The sequence below is a fragment of the Peromyscus maniculatus genome, chromosome 12 (genome assembly GCF_049852395.1).
Source record: "Peromyscus maniculatus bairdii isolate BWxNUB_F1_BW_parent chromosome 12, HU_Pman_BW_mat_3.1, whole genome shotgun sequence".
In the NCBI taxonomy this organism is placed as follows: Eukaryota; Metazoa; Chordata; class Mammalia; order Rodentia; family Cricetidae; genus Peromyscus; species Peromyscus maniculatus.
In genome coordinates this window covers 14,374,688-14,396,701 of record NC_134863.1, presented here as the reverse complement: position 1 = coordinate 14,396,701, position 22,014 = coordinate 14,374,688, and the positions used below count along the sequence as shown (strand labels likewise).

General features: G+C 47.5%; 1 protein-coding gene across 4 annotated transcripts; it reads right to left on the bottom strand.

The window, feature by feature from the left end:
• Positions 1–3,276: 3,276 nt before the first annotated feature.
• Positions 3,277–20,074, bottom strand: Fetub (fetuin B). 4 transcript variants are annotated; one of them, XM_042259089.2, is made up of 8 exons: positions 19,643–20,074; positions 13,273–13,495; positions 12,859–12,969; positions 11,233–11,320; positions 8,676–8,839; positions 7,900–7,998; positions 5,133–5,216; positions 3,277–3,792 (listed from the first exon to the last, which is right to left on the bottom strand). In XM_042259089.2, exons 2-8 carry the CDS (start codon positions 13,492–13,494, stop codon positions 3,385–3,387), a joined length of 1,176 nt encoding a protein of 391 aa, XP_042115023.1. In that variant the 5' UTR covers position 13,495; positions 19,643–20,074; the 3' UTR covers positions 3,277–3,384. The 4 variants fall into 4 exon arrangements, with proteins under 4 accessions (XP_042115023.1, XP_015859113.1, XP_006985120.1 ...); XM_016003627.3 differs by having other exon boundaries at positions 19,647–20,074; XM_006985058.4 differs by lacking the exon at positions 19,643–20,074 and adding an exon at positions 16,005–16,461.
• Positions 20,075–22,014: the final 1,940 nt, after the last annotated feature.

Below are 22,014 nucleotides of genomic sequence, written 5' to 3'. Positions count from 1 at the left end.
AGAGAGAGAGAGAGAGAGAGAGAGAGAGAGAGAGAGAGAGAGGGAGGGAGGGAGGGAGGGAGGGAGGGAGGGAGGGAGGGGCAGGCAGGTAGGCAGAGACAGAGAGATGAGAGAGAGGGAGAGAGAGAGAGTTCTCTTCCTTGTGTCCCTGTCTCAGTGAGGGGGCCCACTGTTAAGACCCCAGACCTTCAAGGTTGTTAAAAAGAGGCTGAGAGTTTAGGCAACTCAAACTGGTCCTTTAAGTATAGGAGAGGCAAAGAGGGGACTAGGGAAATGTGTTTATTGGTGCACAGATTTCATCGTAAAGCTGAGCACGTACATTGGCTGACATGATAAATGAGAGGTCAAAACCAGAAAGATAGGGTAGGGTGAGTCCGTGATACCGCACTTATGAGGTTCCCATCTGTGTGGAGGCAGGACTTGGTGGTGATGTGGCTGGTTGGGGGTCACCCTTGTTTCTAAACACCAGTGTGAACATTATTCATTCATGGAAATACTCCCACAGGAATAAAGGAAACCAGACTGACCATTACACTCCAGTAAAAGGCCAACTGTCCAACAACTCTAGCAGGAAGCCCATTTGTGAACCAAATCAGGCAGCCTGCCGAGAAACAATAGGCGATGTGACCACAATGACTACGACAAGTCCACAGTTCTTCAAACACCCAGGCACATTGGTCAAATACAGTCATGGAAAGTGTTCGGTTTCAAACCTGGGACGAACAGCCGAGGTGCCTATTTAACAGATCAAAGCTGGACCTGGCCGCCAGGTTCTCCCAGCATCCCTCAGTCCCTACCCTGCCCTCTACCCTGAACTCTCCTTCTCCAGGGGCTGGGCTGTCCTTCCCCCAGAGGCTCTTCCCTATGTAATCCAGGCATTTTGGTTACCTGCCCCCTTTTAGATCTTTGACCTTCTGGCTACTGAACCTGGTGCCCTCTCCCCCCCTCTCCTTCCCCCTCCCCTTCTCCCACATGGCCCTGCTCAGTCTGGTCATGTCCACTCTGGACTCTCCAAGATGTCCCTGCCTCTGTGCTCTCCCATTTATCTATAATAAGCCTTCTTCTCCACTATATCTAGGAGCAGTCATGGCCTTTCCTTTCCTTTTAATTTATTTTTCATTCAGAGAGAAAAATACCAGAAATCTACCACAAAAAAGTAGAACTGTGAGCTTCTTGACAAAGAGATCAACATAACGGCTTTAAGAGAAATGTAAAGAAACAATTCAATGAACTAAGAAACAAAACAGTAAATATTTATGTTATCAAACGTGGAGAAGTTGAGCTGGCGCTCAACTTGAAGCTTTACTCCTACTGACTAGCACTCATGGTGCTGGAGGGTACTCTGCACAGTACTGGAGAAGAAAAGTAATCGTCAGCCTCTCACAGCTACAAACCCTGTGACCTAAAATAGCAACTTGTCTGCAAGATAGACCTACTGGTGCAATAATGGTACAGCTGTTGATGGGAGTAACCACCTGCTTCTTGGGCGGATCCAAGTCCTGCTCTACAAGACGGAACGAGCTCATACCCAACACGTTAATAAGTTCAAGAACCTCAGTAGATAGGTCATGGGCTCCAGGGGAGAACGATCACTATTATTTTATTGCTAAATGAACATAGCAATAAAATAACTCCAAATGGCATACTACTCTACCCACAGATCAGAGTATTGTTCAGCCTTCATCAGAGAAACTTATTTTAGCACTAGATGGTGATTGACAGCGAGGCCCACAAATTAGACAATGTGTAGAAAGTGAGAAACATGTGGCAGAAAGCCTGTGCCTGTGGTGGTTTGAAAGGAAATGGCCCCCAAAGGGAGTGGCACTATTAGGAGGTGTGGCCTTGCTGGAGGAAGTATGTCACTGTGGAGGTGGGCTTTGAGGTCTCCTATATGCTCAGGCCACATCCAGTATCTTTTTTTTTTTTCTTTTTGGTTTTTCGAGACAGGGTTTCTCTGTGTAGCTTTGCACCTTTCCTGGAACTCGCTTTGGAGACCAGGCTGGCCTTGAACTCACAGAAATCTGCCTGCCTCTGCCTCCCGAGTGCTGGGATTAAAGGCGTGCGCCACCACCGCCCGGCCCACATCCAGTATCTTAATTCACTTCCTGTTGCCTTTGGATCAAGATGCCAAATCCTCAGCTCCTTCTCCAGCACCACATCTACCTGCATGCCACCATGCTCCCCGTCATGATGATAATGGACTAAGTCTCTGAACCCGTACAGTAAGCTGACACCTCAATTCAGCGTTCTCCTTTGTAAGAGTTACCATGCTCATGTTCGCCCTTCACAGCAATAGACACCCTAAGACCAAGCCCTTGATGGGATGACGTCATCAAACTTAAGGCTCGGGGATCTGTGTGGAAGAGGAGATGGAAGGATGGTAAGAGCCGGAGGTGGTGGATGACTCCGAGGAAACAGCCTTTACCAGATTCAACGGGGCTGATGCAGGTAGGCTCTCACAGAGGCTGTGACAGCATGCAGAAGGCCTGCGTAAGCTCAAGCCAAATACAATTCTAGCATGGAGAAGGGGACGTGGACACCCCTGACCAAGAAGCTCTCTGCAGTTGATGAGGGCTGCTTAGAGAGGGAAACTTCGTTTTCTTCAACGGAGTGACACTGGGTATATCAACCACCCTCTAGGGCGGACCTCATGCTGAGGAGGAGTTAAGTGAAGCAAAGTGGACTCCATGGTCCCCCTTGTTCTTTTTGTTTGTTTTGAGCCTCAGAGGGGAAGATTGGCTTTGTGTGTATCTGTGTCTCCCCTCCCCCTTTTCAAGAGCGAGAAGGAACTTGAAGTTGGGAGGAATTCAGGAATGGAAGCAATATGATTAAAATATACTCTATGAAAATATTTTAAAATGATTTTTTAAAACAAAGCTGGAGGGTAATGATAGAACCTCGTCTAACAACATTGTCCTTTATCATTAAAAAAACAAAAAACAAAACAAAAAGTTACCAGAGACTGAAATCATAGCCACAAGCTATACAAAGAGCTTTTGGGAGGACAGTAGGTCCTGTATGTTACAATAGACCCATTAGGTTAAATCACCTAGTGACGTTATAGCTATTCTGGCTTATGTGTATCATGTCAGTTCTGCATGAGTAAAGATGTTTAAAAGATTAAAAGGAAAGAAAGAGAGAGAAGTGAAAATGTGGTTGGAGTCTGAGCAGTTTGTATAGGATACCACCCAGCATACAGCACCCGACCAGTGTAGCCCAGAGTGGGGATTCACTCTCCTTTCCATTTCCGGTCAACACACTGAGATCAAGCAGCAATAAGAGGATGCATTTTATTAGCCTTTCTACATTTGATCATCTGTCTCCTTCCCATTCCCACCACCTCTCATCTCGTGCACACCGCTATGGGGAGCCCTGTTGTGATTCTCAGGGCGGGAGGACCAGAGGGTTGGTCTCCCCTGCGGGCCCTGGGCACTCAGTGGAGCGACTTTCCTTCCCAGGGAAAGGCAAAACCACCAGCTTCTTTTCCTCAGGCCCCAGGTAGAGGAAGGAAACATCCAGCTTCTCCCCCTGAGGATCCGTGGTTAGATCCAGCTGCACAGGGAAGGCATCCTCAGGACTCTTTTCCTCGGCAGCTTCCCCAGGGCTCTTTCCCTTGGAGGCTTCAGGCTTCTCAGCATCCAGGTCAGGGAGGTGCTGGACAGATCCTTTTGGAGCAGTTACGGAGGGGGAGCTGACGGGGGCTTTGTTCTTCTGAGGGGCCTCGTCGTCCGCGGAGGGCTGTTTCTTGGACTCCTGGGTAACAGCAGGGTTCTCACCTCCAGGGACCTGAGCCTGAAATAACAATGTTTTCAAATGCACAATTCTACAGGGAATGCCCTGCCGCATCCAGCACCAGGCAAAGCAGTTTTGTGACTGCGGATCTGTAACATGGCGTTGCATAGCCTAGGCTCAAATTCTTCCTCTCCTGCCTCAAGTCTTCCGGGTGCTGGGGTTACAGGCTTACAGGATGCTTACAGAAACCAGCCACAGCAGCGGTTCTCAGCCTTCCTAATGCTACCATGCCTTAATACTACAGTTCCTTAGGTTGTGGTGACCCCCAACCATAAAATTACTTTCATGGCTACTCCATAACCGTAATTTTGCTACAGTTATGAATTGCACTGAAAATACCCATGTTTGCTGATGGTCACAGACCAACCCTGTGAAAGGGTCATTCACCTCCCCTGGGGGTTGCGACCCACAGGTTGAGAACCATTACAGGGATGGGCCTCCTGATATGAAGATTCATCATAAAACAGGTGGGGGTCAAGTGGAACCAAGGCCTGCAGAAGCTGGTCAGCAGGTCTCCCCTTTTCAGAGCGGTGGCCCAGAGGGGCTTGAGGATGGACCCTGAGTCCCCAGTGAGTTGCCTTTGCTCCCGGGAGTAGCAGCAGGTATACCCTCTTTTACTGTGTGTTTTGTGCCAGGCAGGGTATGGTTGGTTCCCTCCATCCAAATCCTCCCCCTGGTCCATCTTAGAGATCAGAACAGGCAGGTGATGAGGGTAGGTGCCAGTGGCCACACAGCCCACAGGGACAGAGAGCAGGGATGAGGCCCAGGCAGCCTGTCTGACTGGAACAGGCTACCCCACAACAAGTACTTAGTATTGTGGAGAGGGATTGGACGTTTTCACGGAAGCGAGTCTCCCTGAGATGAGAGAGGTCTCTCCGAGGTACTGAATTTCGCACCTTGAATGCTTTAAGCTGTGCATGTTTGCCGTTCTCTGTTCCAGAGTTCTCCCTTATCCTACGGGGCCACACCGAGACTAAAGCGTAGGGTAACTTTCTCCCCTGTAGCTATGGGCTTAGATAGCCTAAGTAAACTGACCCTGGATCTTGGGAAAACCAAAAGGGGGTGGGGCATAGGCACCTAGAGAGGAGAGGGATCCTCTGATTCCATGGAAAAACACCGGGGTTAGGATGGTAGGGCTCACTGGGGAAAGCCACGCTCCTGCAAACCCAGCGGCCTGAGTTCGAGCCCCCAGAACCCATGTAAAGGTGAAGGGGAGAGCAAACTGTTATCACGTGGCCCTCTGACACCACGTGTGTGCCATGGCACATGTGCTTATACACTTACATTGTGCAAACACGCAATAATGATAACATTAAAAAAAACCAACAACAGATAAATACCTGAGGTTCGAAAAACTCACACGTCACAGACACAGACTTTTCTAAGGGTCCTTGCATCAGGGAACCGTGGCAAAGACCGACAGGCTAAAGGAAGAAAGACGTCATGTGAGTTTTAAGTTACCGGTGAGCAGAGCCCTGGCTTTCTGCTTGTGTAGACACACAGGTGCACCATGCTTTTCTGCTCCTGCCTTGAAAGAGGGCAGGCTCCACACCAGTTCCCTCTCAATTATCTAAAAACAACCAAGTCCAGCTTGCTTCTGGCAATGGTAACAGTTTCAGGAAGTTCCTCCGATGTCTACACATTGCCCACCGCCTGGCCTGGGTCTGTCCTTACACACTGTCCACCGCCTGGCCTGGGTCTGTCCTTACACACTGTCCACCGCCTGGCCTGGGTCTGCTCTTACACACTGTCCACCGCCTGGCCCTGGGTCTGTCCTTACACACTGTCCAACGCCTAGCCCTGGGTCTGCTCTTACACACTGTCCACCGCCTGGCCCTGGGTCTGTCCTTACACACTGTCCACCGCCTGACCTGGGTCTGCCCTTACACACTGTCCACCGCCTGGCCCTGGGTCTACCCTTAGATCAGTGAGGAAGATCAGTGGTTTCCTCCCTATAACAGTGCTTAATGTGTTCTGAATGAAATTTTGTCTTCTCAGGCAACAACACTCTCAGCTCCTTCACCTTCTGACTATTTGAAAATGAATTTACTTTTTAAAAATTATGAACGTAATAAATCATTATTTAGAACTACATAAATGAAAAGAAAGAAACCTGACCTGTAACTCCATGAATGGTTCTCATTACTTGCAATCCTTTAATCCTTTTCTTCTTTTTTCTATGCATGTATATTTTTCTTTTAAGCACTAAGACCATATTGCATATGATATTTTATAACTATTTTGCCACCGAACAATATATTGCAAAAAAAAAAATTGTGTGGCATTGGATAGTTTCTTATGTTTTTCTTGGTTGTTGTTGTTGTTTCGATGATTATCTTTATAATGGCTGTGGCTGCCTAGTATTTCTCTGTATTTAATAAAGCCTCTGTCAAACAACTAGATTTGATCTAATTTTTTAAAAAATATTGAAAATATCTTTTCATGTATCTTGCTCTGTAGACCAGGCTGGGCTTGAACTCAGAAATCCTCCTGCCTCTGCCTCCCAAGTGCTGGGACTAAAGGTGTGTGCCACCAGGCCCTGCCATCATATATTACTCTAGTTTCTTCCTTAGAGTAAATCCTTATGTGTTGGTTTGAATGAAAATGTCTCCTTTAGGCTCAAATATTTGAATTCTTGGTCCCTATTTGGTGGAACTGTTTGGGAAGGATTAGGGGGTATGGACTTGTTGGAGGAGGTGTGTCATTGGGGGGTAGGCTTTGGGTTTCAAAAACCTACACCATTTCCAGTTAGTTCTCTCTGCCTCCTACTTGTGGATCAAGATGTAAGCTCTCAGCTCCTGCTCTAGCACAATGCCTACCTGCTTGTTACCATGCTCCCCCTCATGATGGCCATGGACTCTAACCCTCCGAAGCTGTAAGCCCAAATAAACTCTATCTTCTATACATTTCCTTGCTCATGGTATCTTATCATAGCAATAGCAAAAATAACCAAGACACCCTAGAAGAATTATTTTAAGGTCATAGTGTACATACATTTTCGATGAAAAGTTAACTATTGTACTAAAATGCTGCCTCAAATTCCAAAGAAGAACTCTTAAGTACATTCACATAAAATTTACCAAAATACATCTGAACAGGCTGTCTGAATATTGCTCTATATCCCTTTCCAGGTCACATGAAGAAAAGACCAGAAATTCTTCAAGGCGGGAAAGTCATTAACGTAACATGGTACCCCAGCCTTTCCTTTTGCTCTTCACCACCGTGGCTGAGAGAACCTTCCAGAGAAACTGCAGGTGCTTGTGGCAAGAACACAGTAACTAGAATTTTGTGAATTATCAAAGCCTGTGCACTCCCGGGTGTAGCACTGGAGTGGAGGGGATCGTGATGTCTGTACTTCAGCATCGCCACTCGCCGGCTGGGCTGATGGAGTCAATTGTTCCAGTTTCTTTTTAAAATAAATAGCTCTCCCTGGCCTCCTCTCTGCACACTGCCTGATTTCCGTTTGTACAAACTATCTAAATGAACAAAGCTATTGAGACAGGAATTGGGTTCACAGTTTTCAGGGGCTTCAGAGGGCGGCAATGGGGCCTGGCTTCGTGGAGATGGGGTTTCTTTTGAGAGCTAATAAAAGCATTTAAAGATTATGAAGTGGTTATGGTGGCACCGGTCTGTGAATATACTACAAAAACGGAATTATCCACCTTACAAGGATAAATCTTATTGTGCATGAACTGTCTCTCAATAGAGCACTTACATAAGTAAATACATAAAAGTATTTTTAGTGAGCCTTGTGCAATTGTGCTCCAACACACCTTGCTGATTGACGGTCCCAGTGTATTTCTGACAGTTTTGGGGTGCCTCCTCCCTTCCTTATTTACTTAGCCTTTCTTTTGTGAAGAGTGGTCCCAAGAGTGGAACACCATGCCGTATTCCACGTCCCTTTTGCAACCGTGTTACGTTGATGACGAAAATCACTCTTAGAACCAAATAAATCCCATCACCGAGTCGAGACCTGCCCGATTTCTAACTCTCGAGGGATGGGGAAGCACCCTGTGCTCTGTGACATCCCCAGTGTAATTTGTGCTCACCAAATCCTGGTGATCTGGGAACGCACACAGATTGTACAGACAGCCTGGGAGCACTCACCGCAGAGTCAGAGGGCTGGAGGGGACAGCTGGCCTGGGATTTGGTACATGATGACTCTTTGACCAAATAATGCACAAAGTAAGAAGGGCCAGTCACCCACTGTCATGAAATAAAAGTTAAGACATTAAAAATCTTACCCCAGGGAAAACTCAGGGTTGGCAACCTTCCTTGAACAGAATTGTCACCACACAAACTCACCGCTCCCAAAAGTCCCCATGGGCACCAAACTATGTCAGTAACTCTGCTGTTTAGAAGACATAAATCAGTGCCTTTCCCTGTTAAGGGTGTGAAGGGCACCATAAACATTTTCTCTTAGACAGCTTATTTTTTCCTTATGAAGATGTGTCTCCTATTTATATATTTATTTATATAAGAGAGATAACAACACAATTGAAATAAAAATGAGCCTCCTAGTCCATAACTCATAAAACTCAACACCTACCTGAGGCCTTAATGCATCAAAAGTTGTCTCGTTAAACGGTCCATAATCAGTCAGAAATAAGTGCACTTATGTCCCCCACAAACCCACATGAGACTACGAATCTGTTCTTCTGGCTTTAAGGTTGGAGAAATAAAATCAAGTCACCTGACACTTGCGCAAATCTCAAGGAAAGCCAGAAGCCGTGGCCTGAGGGAATGTGCAGCAGATTTACTAGAAATGGGTCTGTAGAGAAAGGATCTCAGGTCCTAAGCAGACAGAAGACCTACGTAGCCTCCCCCCAACCGAAGACCTGCAGCTACAGTCCGTGTAACTAACCCGGGCATTTTAGTTTTACCTGGCTAGTGGCCCTAGTGACTTTGACGAGAGAGTACTGCTTTGAGGGGCTCTCACTGTTGAACTTCGCAAGCGACTCCGTGGCAGCTTCCAGAACTCTGGGGTCCGACAAGTCAACAGGGCCCGGGCAGTCAGGGCACATGAAATGAATCTTTCTTTGAGAAACTATTGACGAGAATAGTTTATTAATTTTCCATCCTAATGAGAGTCATAACCATACAACTATACCACAGGCAAAGACTGAACTAAAATGATACCCAGTGCTGGCAAGGTTGCGGTGAGAGAGACGTTTTTCTGAGAAAGCATTTAGTTGTTGGCAGTATGGTAGTTAGTGGTGGTAGGACTTTATCTTTCCTTCCCTCCCTCTGTCTCTCCCCTCCCTCCCTCCGTCTCTTCCCTTCCTTTTTGTATCCCAGGCTGGCCTGTGCAATCAGGGGCCTTTGCCTCCTGGTCTTCTCGCCAGGGCCTAGGTTGCAGGCGTGTGCCCTCAGGCTGGGCTTCTGCGGTGCCAGGATCTAAGCGGGGCTGCACGTGTGCTGGACACTCCACCACGGCGGCTAACGTCCAGTCTTGGCACTGTCACTTTCGGAATCAAAAAGCAATCCGAGGGAGACAGTCTTCACCGATTGCTAATGGACTTCTTTGCTGTAGGAATTTTGATCAGAAGCACACAGGGCCTGCCCCACCAACAGTCTGTGGGTTACACAGAGTCAGAGAGAGCCAAGAACGTGGCCCGACAAGAAACTGTAAACATACTTAAAACATTATGAAAAAAAATTTTTGCAACTCAATCACACACTTCCTAGGTGTGAACTTTGTAGATGACAATATTGTATTTCAATACCCAAACAGTGACACATCAGTCCCCTCCCTAATTCAATGTCCTTTCTCCTTACTGCTCCTGCAGACAATGGCCTTTGAAAGGCTGGCATTTCATTATTGCCCTGACTTACTTATCTGTGGTCTTTAACATCAAGAATAAAATCTGCCGGGCGGCGGTGGCGCATGCCTTTAATCCCAGCACTCGGGAGGCAGAGCCAGGCAGATCTCTGTGAGTTTGAGGCCAGCCTGGGCTACCAAGTGAGTTCTAGGAAAGGCACAAAGCTACACAGAGAGACCCTGTCTCGAAAAACCAAAAAAGAAAAAAAGAATAAAATCTAACACATAGTGAATATTCGGTAGAACCCTGTAAGGTCAGTAGATGATATCATGATGGCGGAAACATGCGGCCTGTAGTTAGAAAATGCAGATGAGCTAGAAGGTAAAATTGGTCACACCACGATGACGACGAGGCTACAGGGAACGGTGACACTATCAATACAGTCACAGTCTCTTTGGGAGGAGCTGGAGTTGGCAAATGTGTGATCACCAAGCCAGAGAATCTGCCTTGAACTGTTTTCAGAGAAAATCCACTTTCTTAATCACTGAACATTGGGGATGGAGGAAGACGGTGGGAGAGCCACGTCCCCGGCTTGCCACAGGGCCTCGTCACCCAGTCCTGACACCTGACATTACTGGCACTCCTCAGTTGCCCTCTGATTTATTTCAGACTGGCCCTGTGTTTGCGCTGTAAGCTGTGGCTTGTACAGCGTTTACTCCGGGGCTTCCTTACTCCAAGGAAGCAGGAGCAGGAGCAGGAGCAGGAGCAGCAGCAGCAGCATCGTGGCCACTTGGAGCTTGTTAGAAACTCAGGCTCTCAGGCCCTGACAGGCCAATGGAATCAGCATCTGCACTCAACAAGATTCACAGGGAGGGTGCATGCCCATAGTCTGTTATGCAGACATTTCCCACCTTCCTATGCAAGGGACTCCTGCGTTTCAGTGACCTTCTCTTGTACAAAGCAGGATCCAGAAGGAACGTACCCACTTATTTCCGCTGTCCATTCATTTTGGCCTTATTCTTGCTTGCTATTCAGCAACAGTAAAGACTTCTGAAACTTCATATGCACTAGGAAGTCTTTAACTGGGGGAGAGGGATGAGCACCTCAATAGGACAGATGATACACGATGATAAATCAAGGTCCTGCATGTTCTGTACTTTGAGTGGGGAAAGTGGGGAAAATGTCCACTGGGAAAGCAACATTGCCTTCTTGAGTAGAGAGCGCCATGGAAGCAGCATTGGGGGCCTTCCTTAAAGAAGGGAGGGGTTTGAGTTCCGGGACAGAGGTCAGCAAGGGCATACCCAGTTTCCACTGGGAGAGATGGGAACGTGCGGGGTGTGTTCAGACACAGCCATTGCAAGGGGGGCCGGGGGACAGTGGTGTAGACGGAAAGGAACCTGGGACCAGCTGCTGGCATTGTGCCACTCACGGGAGATTGAGGATTTGGGATTTGAAGCAGGTTGGCACTATGGCTCTTGATAGCGGTTTAGGGAGAGTTCCCTGGAGAGGAGGAGGATGTATGAATGTCAGCAGGGTGGCGGCGCTGGAGTACTGAGCAGCGGGTGCTGTGGGGGGACAGAGCAAGGGAGGAGAAGCTGCGTGCCAACTTGGCGAAGGCTCAGTTAAATGCTTTTTTTCTGTCTTTTGTCAAAGTGTACAAAAGCCTCTTGACTCTTACCTGGGCGAAGAGTGCAGTTATAAGCAAGTAAATAGAGAACCCTTCTTGGCTTGTTAATGTGAAACATTGCTTTGCATTGACCATAAACCTAGAAAAACCAAATATATTTGATGGTGTGATGCGGAGACCCATGATGAGTTAACACCCCTGCTTCCTACTCCACCCCCCATCCCCTGCAAGTGGAATTTTAATGTAACGAGAAATCAAGTAAAATCAAGTTCTGTGGTTTGGGGGTGGCAAGAAGTACTGTTTATCATCACACTGTCTAACCTACTCCTGAGACACAGCCACCTGCTCAGCCTGCTCACACTTAGGTGCTAATCACCGAATTCTAACCACAGGGACAGAGCAGAAACAGTTTCCATTGCCACGCTCCGAGGCCACGTCAGCACGCTGTCTTTCTCTGTCCTTTGTCTTTTGATAGCCTGATGCCAGTGAGCATGGGGACCAGGAAGCCACAGGTTGGAGGTGGCAAGGTCAGAGACAAGCACAGGAAAAATCAGGGCCTCCAAATCACGCCCAGGATAAACATCCCCTGGCCAGGAGCTTCAAGTTTGAAATTACACGAGAAATCAACTCCTAACCTGTGTGCTCATGAGCAAGCACACACTTCTCTGTCAGTGACCCATGTCACTAAACCAACTATAACAAGAGGGCACACAGACGATTTGTTTTTCAAAATCAGGTGCAGGTTGGCATGTTTGATCAAATAATAAGGAAAGGTGATCTTGGTCAAGAAGTTTATTCAAACTCCCTCTTGTCATCCATGGCTGTCTGTGTCAGTGCATGGAAGAGATCCCAGAACCACCGAGAGGCAGGGCCAAACTGGCTCCACTGGTTTGGCCATCTTTGAAAAGGTGAGCTCAAGGTCAGAGAGATGGCTTAGTGGTTAAGATACTTGCTAGTCTTCTAGAGAACCGGAGTTTGGTTCACAGCACCCATATCAGGTGACTCACCACCATCCGAAATTCCAGTTCTGGGGGAGGGGGGTTCTTACAACATCTTATGGTTGCTGTGGGCACTGCATGAATGTGGTACACACACACACACACACACACACACACACACACACACACACACACAGAGAGAGAGAGAAGAGAGAGAGAGAGAGAGAGAGAGAGAGAGAGAGAGAGAGCGCGAGAGAGAGAGCGCCAAGGCACCCACACACATAGAAGAATAAAATAATTATTTTAAAAAAGGAGAAAGGATGAGTTCTGAGGCCCTTTAGTTCCATGCTTCAGGAAGCTCTCCCAGGAGCCTTGGTGATCCTGACAGTGTGAGTCACCCCCTTTCCTATCTGAAAACCTCATGTTAATATTCATTAAAACAAAACCAAGCAAAAGCAAGTAAGCTACCCTCCATTGCTGCTCTCTCTCTCTCTTCTCTTCTCTCTCTCTCTCTCTTTCTCATAAACGTTGGCTCAGTGACTGCCAAAAGGGTAGAAAAAAAATTTGGGGGGACCTTTTGAAGTCGAATCAATAAGACCCCAGTAGGACATCACAGGACCCTCCCTTCCCGACTAACTTGGTTCTCTCTCCCACACTAGAATAAGCGCACAGGTCCTTTGGGAGGTAAGAAAGAAACCAACAGATGGCAGATTGCCGGCACCTGGCAACAAGTACTCACCGACTCGTGCAAAACCCTCGGATTGCAGTCCTTCTGTGCTTTCTTGCTGAGCACGTGGCAGTCGGTCTCTAAGACATCCAGTGTGAGGTAGAACACAGATCCCATGTCCTCCTGCGGGAGGGTCGGAGAAATACCCCACCCCACATGAAACAATCTCAGTACAACTAGACAAACAGCCAAAGCACGTGTGTACAACAAAGCCTTCTACACCGCTGGAACCTAGATGTGACAGAGTGGCTCACTCTTAGCACTTGTTCCCAGGGACAGCAAGAGTGCCCTAGCCCACCTGCTGACAATGGCAGAGCACTGTGTTTCCAAACTGGAAAGCACCTGTGGACAAGTAGCCCTAAGCTGCCAACCCCCTGACTGGTCTCTGCAGCCTGTCCAAAGGCTGTCCCAAAGGCTGTCACTTGCCTGGAAGTGCTCCCAAGCATCGTGCACTCGGGAGAGGCTCAACGCGTAGCCGTCCTTTCGGTCTTGGTTGAGGCTCTGCAGGGCAAAGCCCGCAACTGCCCGCACTTCCGTGTCGTTACAGCTCCGGGGAAGCGGAAAGGAGGCGAGGGGTGTCTGGGGCGGAGAGCGAGCCACGCAGCATGCGGCCAGGGTGCAGAACACCAGAAGTCGAAGCAGAGCCATTCTGTGGGGAACCAAGGTCCAGGATGAGGTCGGTGTGTAGGGATGCCAGGATGGGCCCTATTGTGGGGCCTCAAGATTGACTTGAAATAGTTTTAAATAATGGCAGTCAGACTGGCTGAATGTGACCTGAAACACCATGTCCTAAATATCACCTTGATCCAAACAAGTCAACATTTTGGAGAGGGTTTGTCAATGTTCTAACCTTAGACCTGGAGCATGGCATTCTTGTGTGCATGTAAACAGTCCTAAGTTTCCTAACCGTTTCCCAGCAATTACAGCATGTTTGATGTTTGATGAAGACACTGGAGACCTGGCTTCTGTCCAGGTCTCCGTTTGAAACACAGGGGCCTGGCACCGCTTTCCACCTTTCCCGCAGAGGGTCTCATGTCCACACTGTTACCTGGGCAGGAGCACAGAGGCTTGGTCTTACCAGCTGACCTGCCACCGCCTGTCCAGATGAGAGTCCTAATCCATCTGGAACTGAAAATAAGGACAACTCAAAATTTTCCCTTTCTAGTGCCCGTATCTGTCAGGAAAATGTGCTTCATCTCAAAATTGTATTTAAGGGGAAAAAGATGAAGAGATCCTAAAAGGTTTTCCTTTACACTCTAGACCTAGTCTTCCTTTTGTGACCAAAAAGTAAATTCATTAAGAGACCCAAACCCGATACTGTGAAGAGAATGATGATGATGATGATGATGATGATGGTCATCATCATCATCATCATCATCATCATCGAGACAGCTCTGGCTATCCTAGAACTCGCTTTGTAGACCAGGCTGGTCTTGAACTCATGGGGATCCATGCCTGCCTCTGCCTCTTGAGTGCTGGGATTAAACTGACCATGCTTCCTGCCTCTCTCTTTTAGCTCCCATTTAGAGCCCAGGAAGGTTCTACTTATTAGGGCTATATGAAAAGCAATTTATTTATTTATTTTTATTGTTTTGACAGGGTCTTGAACTTGCTATGTAGCTGAAGATGGCCTTGAATTTGTAATCCTCCTGCATCTGCCTCCCGAGTGCTGGGATTAAAGGTGCATACCACCATTCCTGGCTACAAAAACAAGCATCTTTCAAAACTTCTTTTCGTCTAGGCCTGGGCCTCGCATATGCTGGGCAATTGCTCTTCCCTTGAGCTCTACCACATCGGTTTTTGTATGAGACAGGGCCTCTCTAAGTTCCCCAGTCTGGCTTGGAACCTCAAGCCTGCTGCTTCAGCCCCTCAAGTTTCTGGGGGTACAGGTGTCCACCACCATACATCACACACACACACACACACACACACACACACACACACACACACACACACCAGCAGAAGTTACCAAGAAAGCAAAGACCTGAGTCAGGAAGGGAGCCTTCAGATTAGGCTGTCTCAGAAAGCATTCCCTAAGACGAACAACACCTCAGTCCCTACCTCCACCTCTACCCCTGCCCAGGCTTTCTGTGCTCAGACACATGGGGGTACTGCTGTGGCCAGCAGCACCCATGTGGTGGGTCCTCCATACACAGAGCATCTTAAAGACTCAAAGCTTTGGGGTCAACACTATTCCAAACACAGTTCTCCACAGTTACTGGAGCATATACAGGAGCTTTTCTGAATAGTGCTTACTTCTAATCCACAAATATACTTTGGGAATGTCTGTGTTCATAAATAAGGATTGCCAGTCTGTAAGGCTTTTTTCATGGGAACTTGGTGAGAGGGACCAAAAATTTTAACTAGGAGTGAGGTCTTCCAAGTGGCTAGACAGAAATGTCCTTCTAGTCTGGATAGAAATCCAACACGTAGTGAGCTGTGGCTGACCATGGTGAACTAAGTAAAAGGAGGCTGTTAATGCTACTCAAGTATCCAAATTCACTTAAAACTTTGATTTCTTACTAAACCTAAATATAACATCCTGACATGTTTTTAACTAACACTACTGTTACTGAGAAAAAATTAATTTTATGATGTTTACCAAATAACTTAAATTTACTATGATAAATTTAATTGCATCATAGTTGAGCAGAAAACAGATTTTTTTTTCCTTTTGATAGCCACCGACAGATAACCAGGTAATGGCATTTGCTCCCTGACTCAGTGGTGGTACAGACAACACTCACTGAACACTCTAGAGACAACTTAGCTAGTCCAGACAGGTGAGAAAATCGGAGTTCAGAACGGGTAAAAGTCCTGACTGAATCAAGGCAAGAACCGACCTCGGAGCCTTCCCTTTTAGCACTTTTTCATCAAGGCTGGTGAGATGATGGCTCAGCCAGGAAGGGTGCTGGCTGCCAAGCCCGATGCCCCGAGTTCAATTCCCGGGACCCTCACGGTGAAAGGAGAGAACTGACTTCTGAAAGTTGCCCTCTGACCTCCCACATGTGAGCATGCATGTGGCGCATGCACCACCCCCGCCATGCACACACACAAACGAAAGAGTGGAAAAGTATTCTTTTCATACCAGTGATGAGAGCAGTGACTGAACTGTACCCTTTCAGTTCCCAACCAGCGGAGGTGGGGAAGCCACTCACCTGCTGTGAGCCAGGCCGGGCGAATCTGTCAAATGTGCTTGCTAATCACGACCCTGCATCAGAAATCATCCGTGCAGGAGGAGGCCAGAACAGTGGCTGGCACGTTGCGAGGCGTTGCGTAATGCGGTTCCTAAGTTCTTATTGTGCCGTTTTGCACAATACCAGGAATTGAGGTAGGCAATTGTTTGCAGTCAAGAGGTGGTAAGACTGACGTGGCTTGAGCACACGTCCCCAAGGCCCAGAGGTGGGAAAAGCAAATCACCTGTTGAACCCAGTGGAGAGGTGGTACCTTTAAGGAGGAGATTAAGTCCCACGGGCTCTGTCCTCGTGAGTGGAAAACGTCCATGTCAAGTGAGTGATTTGTTATTCCGAGAGTCCTCCTCTTGCCTTCCGAGGGAGTGTGACACAGCCAGAGGGCTGTCCCCAGTGGGCGTCCCAGGCTCCAGAATGGTGAGCGGGATTCTGGGACAGTGGCACAGGATGGACCATGCTAATGCCACGCAGAGCCCAATAATTTTTTTTTCTTTCTTTTCTTTTTTTTTTAAGTGAACAAGTTGTTAGTAAAGACTGACTTGCAAAGCCAAATCTGAAGATCACAGTTCTACAGAAATGGGCTCTGGGCTGTGCTTTCAAACAGGAATAACATGAGAAAATGGTTACTTTAAGAAAGGGCAACACAAATTGGGAGCCCATTAGACTGGCGGCGGGGGGGTGGGGTGGGGGGTGGGGGGGTGGGGGGTGGGGTCTGGAATTTAAACCCCTACAAAACAAAAGAGAACAAAACCAAAGGCAAACAAAGCCCAGGGTAAACTCCGGAGACTAGAAAACAACACCTGTACTCTAGGCAGGAACTTTCTACTCTAACCAGAAAAAAATCATTTTGCTTCTCTTGTTTCTGCAATTATCTTTTATAAGTTTACCCTCTCACAGTCCTGGACTCATGAACTGATGAATTTAAAAAAATTGTTTTAAGTTTAAATGTGCTGAAGCTTTCCTTTATCAATTCAAAAATCAGATATTCAAATTCTGAGGTTCAACGACAGAGATTTGGGGTCAGCCAGCAGTGGACACGGGTTTGTGGGGTTCTCTCTGCCGGTGTGTATGAGGCCTGAGGAAATGTCCTCAATACATCCAGTTTAGTGAAAGGCAGATGCAAACACGATGATAAGGCCCTAACCATATGGCAAACGCTGTGTCAGCCCTCGTCTGTATGAGCTGGGCTATTGGGATAACCGTTTTCAAGCCCACTTTTCCTCATCTATGTGGGGCTTTGAACCATGCAATTGCTAAGGGCCCTTTAGGTCCAAAGGGATGGTGTCCTGCCTCTCTCTGCACTGAATGCCGTTCCATCTCCAGCGGCTGCTCTCACCGTCTTTAGGATGGAGCTTGTTTACCACCATCCGGGCTGTGGGTTCCATTATACCTGGCATTATTCCTGGGCCCGACCTCCTTCCAAGTTGCAGCTTATGGAAGCCCTGGGAGGGATAGCATAGGCCAGACTAGTTGTCCTACTTAAGGGTGGTCTCTAGAGCTCATCGATCCGCTCCTTTCTCTCTCTTTCTCACCCTTATCTTTCCTTCCTTCCACAAACACTGAACGAATTCGCTAAATATTGTTTTGTTTTGTTTTTTCTGATCCAGGGACTTAGATGGTACAATGATTCCTATTGTACAGGAAAGGTTAGACAGCTTACCCAAGGTTTACAGTGGGATTACGGAATTTTGAGTTCCGGCTCTTAAGGATCGACACCAGACAAGCACAGGGGAGACCTTCCTGCACCAGGCGGCATTCAGCCAGAGACTGGAGCCACGGTCCAGAGTGTGCCTGATGGGCAAGTGGGGAGGATGTGCCAGGGATGAGGGTCAGGGAAGGGCTGTGTTGCCATGTCCTTGCACTCGAAACCTGCCCTCCTGGAATTTGAAGGGAGGCTTATAAGGCCTGGGAAGCTTAGGAGGCTTAGGAAGTTCACAAAGTTACAAGCCTCACAAGGCCACTCCCCACAGTCACTGCTAAGGTCAGAGGAAACTCTGAAGTGAAGTTTGCTCAGTTTCTGAGGGGAGATGATAGAGCTTTTGTGAGCCAGATCAGAAAGGACAAATGATAGGCCATGAGGAAGAACAGGAGCCCTCAGGCTGGAGTCACCAGCCAGGAAGCAAGAATTTCAACATAATGAACACTTGCTGTGAATGTTGCTAACACAGGGAGAATATTTCTTTCATATATTTCATATCAAAATAGCAATGAACCGGAGGTAAAGCCATGTCCTTGGGCTAGGCCTACTCTGGAAGGTTAACGTTATTTACAGTAGTAACATCTCTCCTTCCTTCAGCTGTAACCTAGACTTTTACCTCACCAGGTGTAATCCTATCAAGTTGCCAGGAACCAGCCCTTGACCTCACCGAGGCTCACTAGCCACCCTTTGAAGACAGCAGCGTCTATATCGACGGAGCCGACTACTGTTAAAACAGTGAAGCGTTTCTGAGAAGTCCACACTCTCTTAGGGACATCTTGCTTTCTTCTCAAATCTTTCCTATTAACCTTTGTATTTAAAAACCGTATCAAATATCTCTATCAAATCCTGGCTGCTTCACAATGGCTTGCTCTGAAATTCTTTTCTGCATCAAAGCCAAGGAACTGGTTCTACCTGAGCCAAGGGATACTTGAACTCTAAAAGACCAGGGGAAGTCCTCAGGTTACTGCAGGAAACAGTGGCCCCCTCCACTGACAATCCCTCATGCTGGGGTGCTGATTTTCAGTGTAGCAGCCTTTGAGTCAGCCATGCTTTAGTGAGTAACTTCCCACCCAGGCATCCTAGACACAAAGAGACCCTGTGAAATGGTTTCTTTGGTCTGTCCTTGATGCACACTATCTGGGGTGAGAATATATTTCTTGATGTCTACGCAGAAATGGTCACACACAAGCAATTAAAGAAAGAAGTGGATCATTATATCTGCAGGAAGATGGACCCATATGGAAATCATTATGAGAAGCAAAACAAGTCAGACTCAGAAAGACAAATACAACATGTTTTCTTTTCAGTGTGGAATCCAGATTTAAAATTGTGTGTCTGTGTGTGTGTGTGTGTCTGTATATGTGTGTGTGTCTGTGTGTGTGTGTGTCTGTATGCATGTGTCTCTGTGTGTGTGTGTTTGTTATGCTTTCCCTAATCCATCTCGGCTTGCTTTCTAGAAACCAGATGCTATTTATTGCCCCCAACCCACCCAGCCCAAGGCCACATCTTGCCATTCTGTCTTAGGTCCCTCCTCCTAGAACTCGGCTCTCTCTAACTTTAATCACATTTAGACACTCTGGAAAAATTGAGACTGTTTAAAGCACATTTTCCTGTCGATGGTGCTTGCAGGGAAAGAATGCCTGCTGCATTGCAAGTGGGATTTCCTGTCAAAGTCCTTGCTGTGGAGAGGCCAGCAGTACAGACACTGTGTTCAATCCGGTGGAGGTTGAATTCCAGTTCCGTACTCGCCAACGGGAACCCAGGAAGTTTTTTCCACACCACCTAGGCTAGGTGTGAGGACCAGTGAAAAACAGTGCTTGGCTATGGGCTTGACCTCTGTAACTTCACCAAAAAAGATCCTAAATAGTAAGGAAAGGGCAGGGAGGTATCCACCCACATCACATACTCACAGTCCTGAAGAGAGATGCCTTCACAGGGAAGCAGCTTTCAAGATGGGGCTCAGTCTTGCAGCTCTCACAGCCAGGCTTTCCTGAAGACCAGGTGGGGTCACTGAGGCCAGGGGACCAACTCACAATGAGCCACTGGTGTGTAAACCAGAAGGCCGTTTGTTAATTTACGAGCCAGAGGGGTCCTCTCCCGGTGTTCCCAATAGAGCTGGAGAGATGCTGGCAGGCTCTCCCTCCGATTGTCTTTTTATAGCCTGCAGAGTGCAGCCATCACTTCAGAACCCAGGGAACAATGCACTGCTTAACCGGGTTTCGGGGCTGGCATACACCCTGGGTACGCACTAGAGGCAAGGTCTTAGACAGAATAGCCTCTAATTAGGTTTCATGTCTGTCTAAGGAACCACCCAGCACTTGTTCCCACCTGGGCTTTTCCCAGTGTGCCTCACCGGCCCTTTTACAATTCCACACACAGGGTGTGGCCGTCTTGCCGACGTCCTTCTCCACCCATAGAGAAGCTGGTTCCCATAGGTCTCACTCAGGAGGTGGCTTTATTGCCAAAATCCACCATAATCAGTACTGTACAAACACTGACCCAGAAAGGCCGGCGGCAGCGGCAGCATGCCAGGCATGGGTAAGTGAGGGCGCTCACATGGAATGGCAAGGCGCGAGTCTGTGTCAAAGGTCTTGTCATCCCCTGGGATGTTACCACGCAGCAGGTGCCTTTTCTAATACATACAGCTGTGAAAGCAGCAGAAGCAAGGTCTGACCTCAGCCCCCTCCCCGCCTCTCATGCTCAAGGAAGTCTCCGGCTCTGGCACACTTCCGGTGGAAGCTCGGCTCATTTGCTTGTTTGGGAAATGAAGAAATGCAAGTATAGGGTAGAGTTTGGGAAATGAAGAAAAGAAAAGTACAGGGTAGAGTTTGGAGAATGAAGAAATGCAAGTATAGGTCAAGCAGAGTTTAGGGAAGGTGGGGAGTTTATGGCCGTGGGAAGCCCAGCAAATCCTGTTGGAGCCGGGTATTCCTAGCAGTGATTCGAAGAAAATTCAAAGCACAAATAAACAAAATCAATTCCTCAAAATATCACTATTTTCAGGGTATTCCTTTCCATATAGTCTTGAACTTTAGGGCACTTGCTAATGTTTTCCATGTCCAGAACTGTAAAATTAACAAACAAAACTGAGTGGGGGGAAGAATGAAATCCAAACGACCAAGAGCGAGCTTGTGTTCCAGATGAGTGCTGGGCATGCAGGGCGGGGGGGGGGGGGGGGGGGGGGGGGGGGGACAGCTGGCCCTGCTGACACAGCTGCTTTTGAGCGCGGTTCTTTGATCCTATAACAGCCTTAAAAGGGAAATGTGAAGTGGACTGGACGTAGCGGGTCTAAAAACTATTTGCATGGATCGTGATGCTGAGAAACTGCACTGGGAACCAAGACTGTGACAGAAGACTCGGAAAGCCTGGGGCTTTGGTTAGGTACCAGAGGCCTCTAGTGAATTCAGATTTTGACACAGACCCTTCTGAGATGATTGATCTCTTCTACCCTGTCAGCTGTAAAGGCCTACAACCAAGGAGACTTTACTTCCAGTCTTTTTCTTTTCTTTCTTCTTTTTCTTTTCTTTTCTTTTTTTTTTTTTTCAAGACAGGGTTTCCCTGGCTGTCCTAGAACTCTCTCTGTAGACCAGGCTGGTCTTGAACTCACAGAGATTTGCCTGTCCCTGCCTCCTGAGTCCTGGGATTAAAGGCGTTTGTCCCCACACCCAGCTCAACCCCAGTCTTTATTAGAAACCCAAGCTCTTTGACACAGTCGATTCCGGGGAAATGGAGAGTGGAAGCCGACCTTACGTAGAAAGTATAACGAACTCAAAGAGAAAGTTTCTGTAAAAGCAAGCATTTGCAGGGAAGCCGTTGTCAACTCTTGGACAACCCGCACATAAAAATAAATAATGACAGTAATCTATTAAACTGACAAAATAGTGACCCATAGATCCTCCAGTATGTAGTCGATGGCATTTCAAAGTCACTGCTTTGCATCCACCGTTGTAATAACCAATCCAGGCAAGCATCATCCACATGTGTAAAACAAAGTGAGCAAAAGCTTGATGTAGAACAGGTTGCCTACAGTCTCCTAAGTATCTCCTCATAGATAAATCCTTTTTTTTTTTTTTTTTTTTTTTTTTTTTTTTTTTTTGTGTGTGTGTGTGTGTGTGTGTGTGTGTGTGTGTGTGAGTATAGTGCCCTTGGAGGCCAGAAGAGGGCATCAGATCTCCTAGAACTGGAGTTACATGCAGTTGCGAGCCGTCCGAAGCAGGGGTTAGGAATGGAACTCTGGTTCTCTGCATTACTTGCTCTTAACTGCTGACTCACACAGAT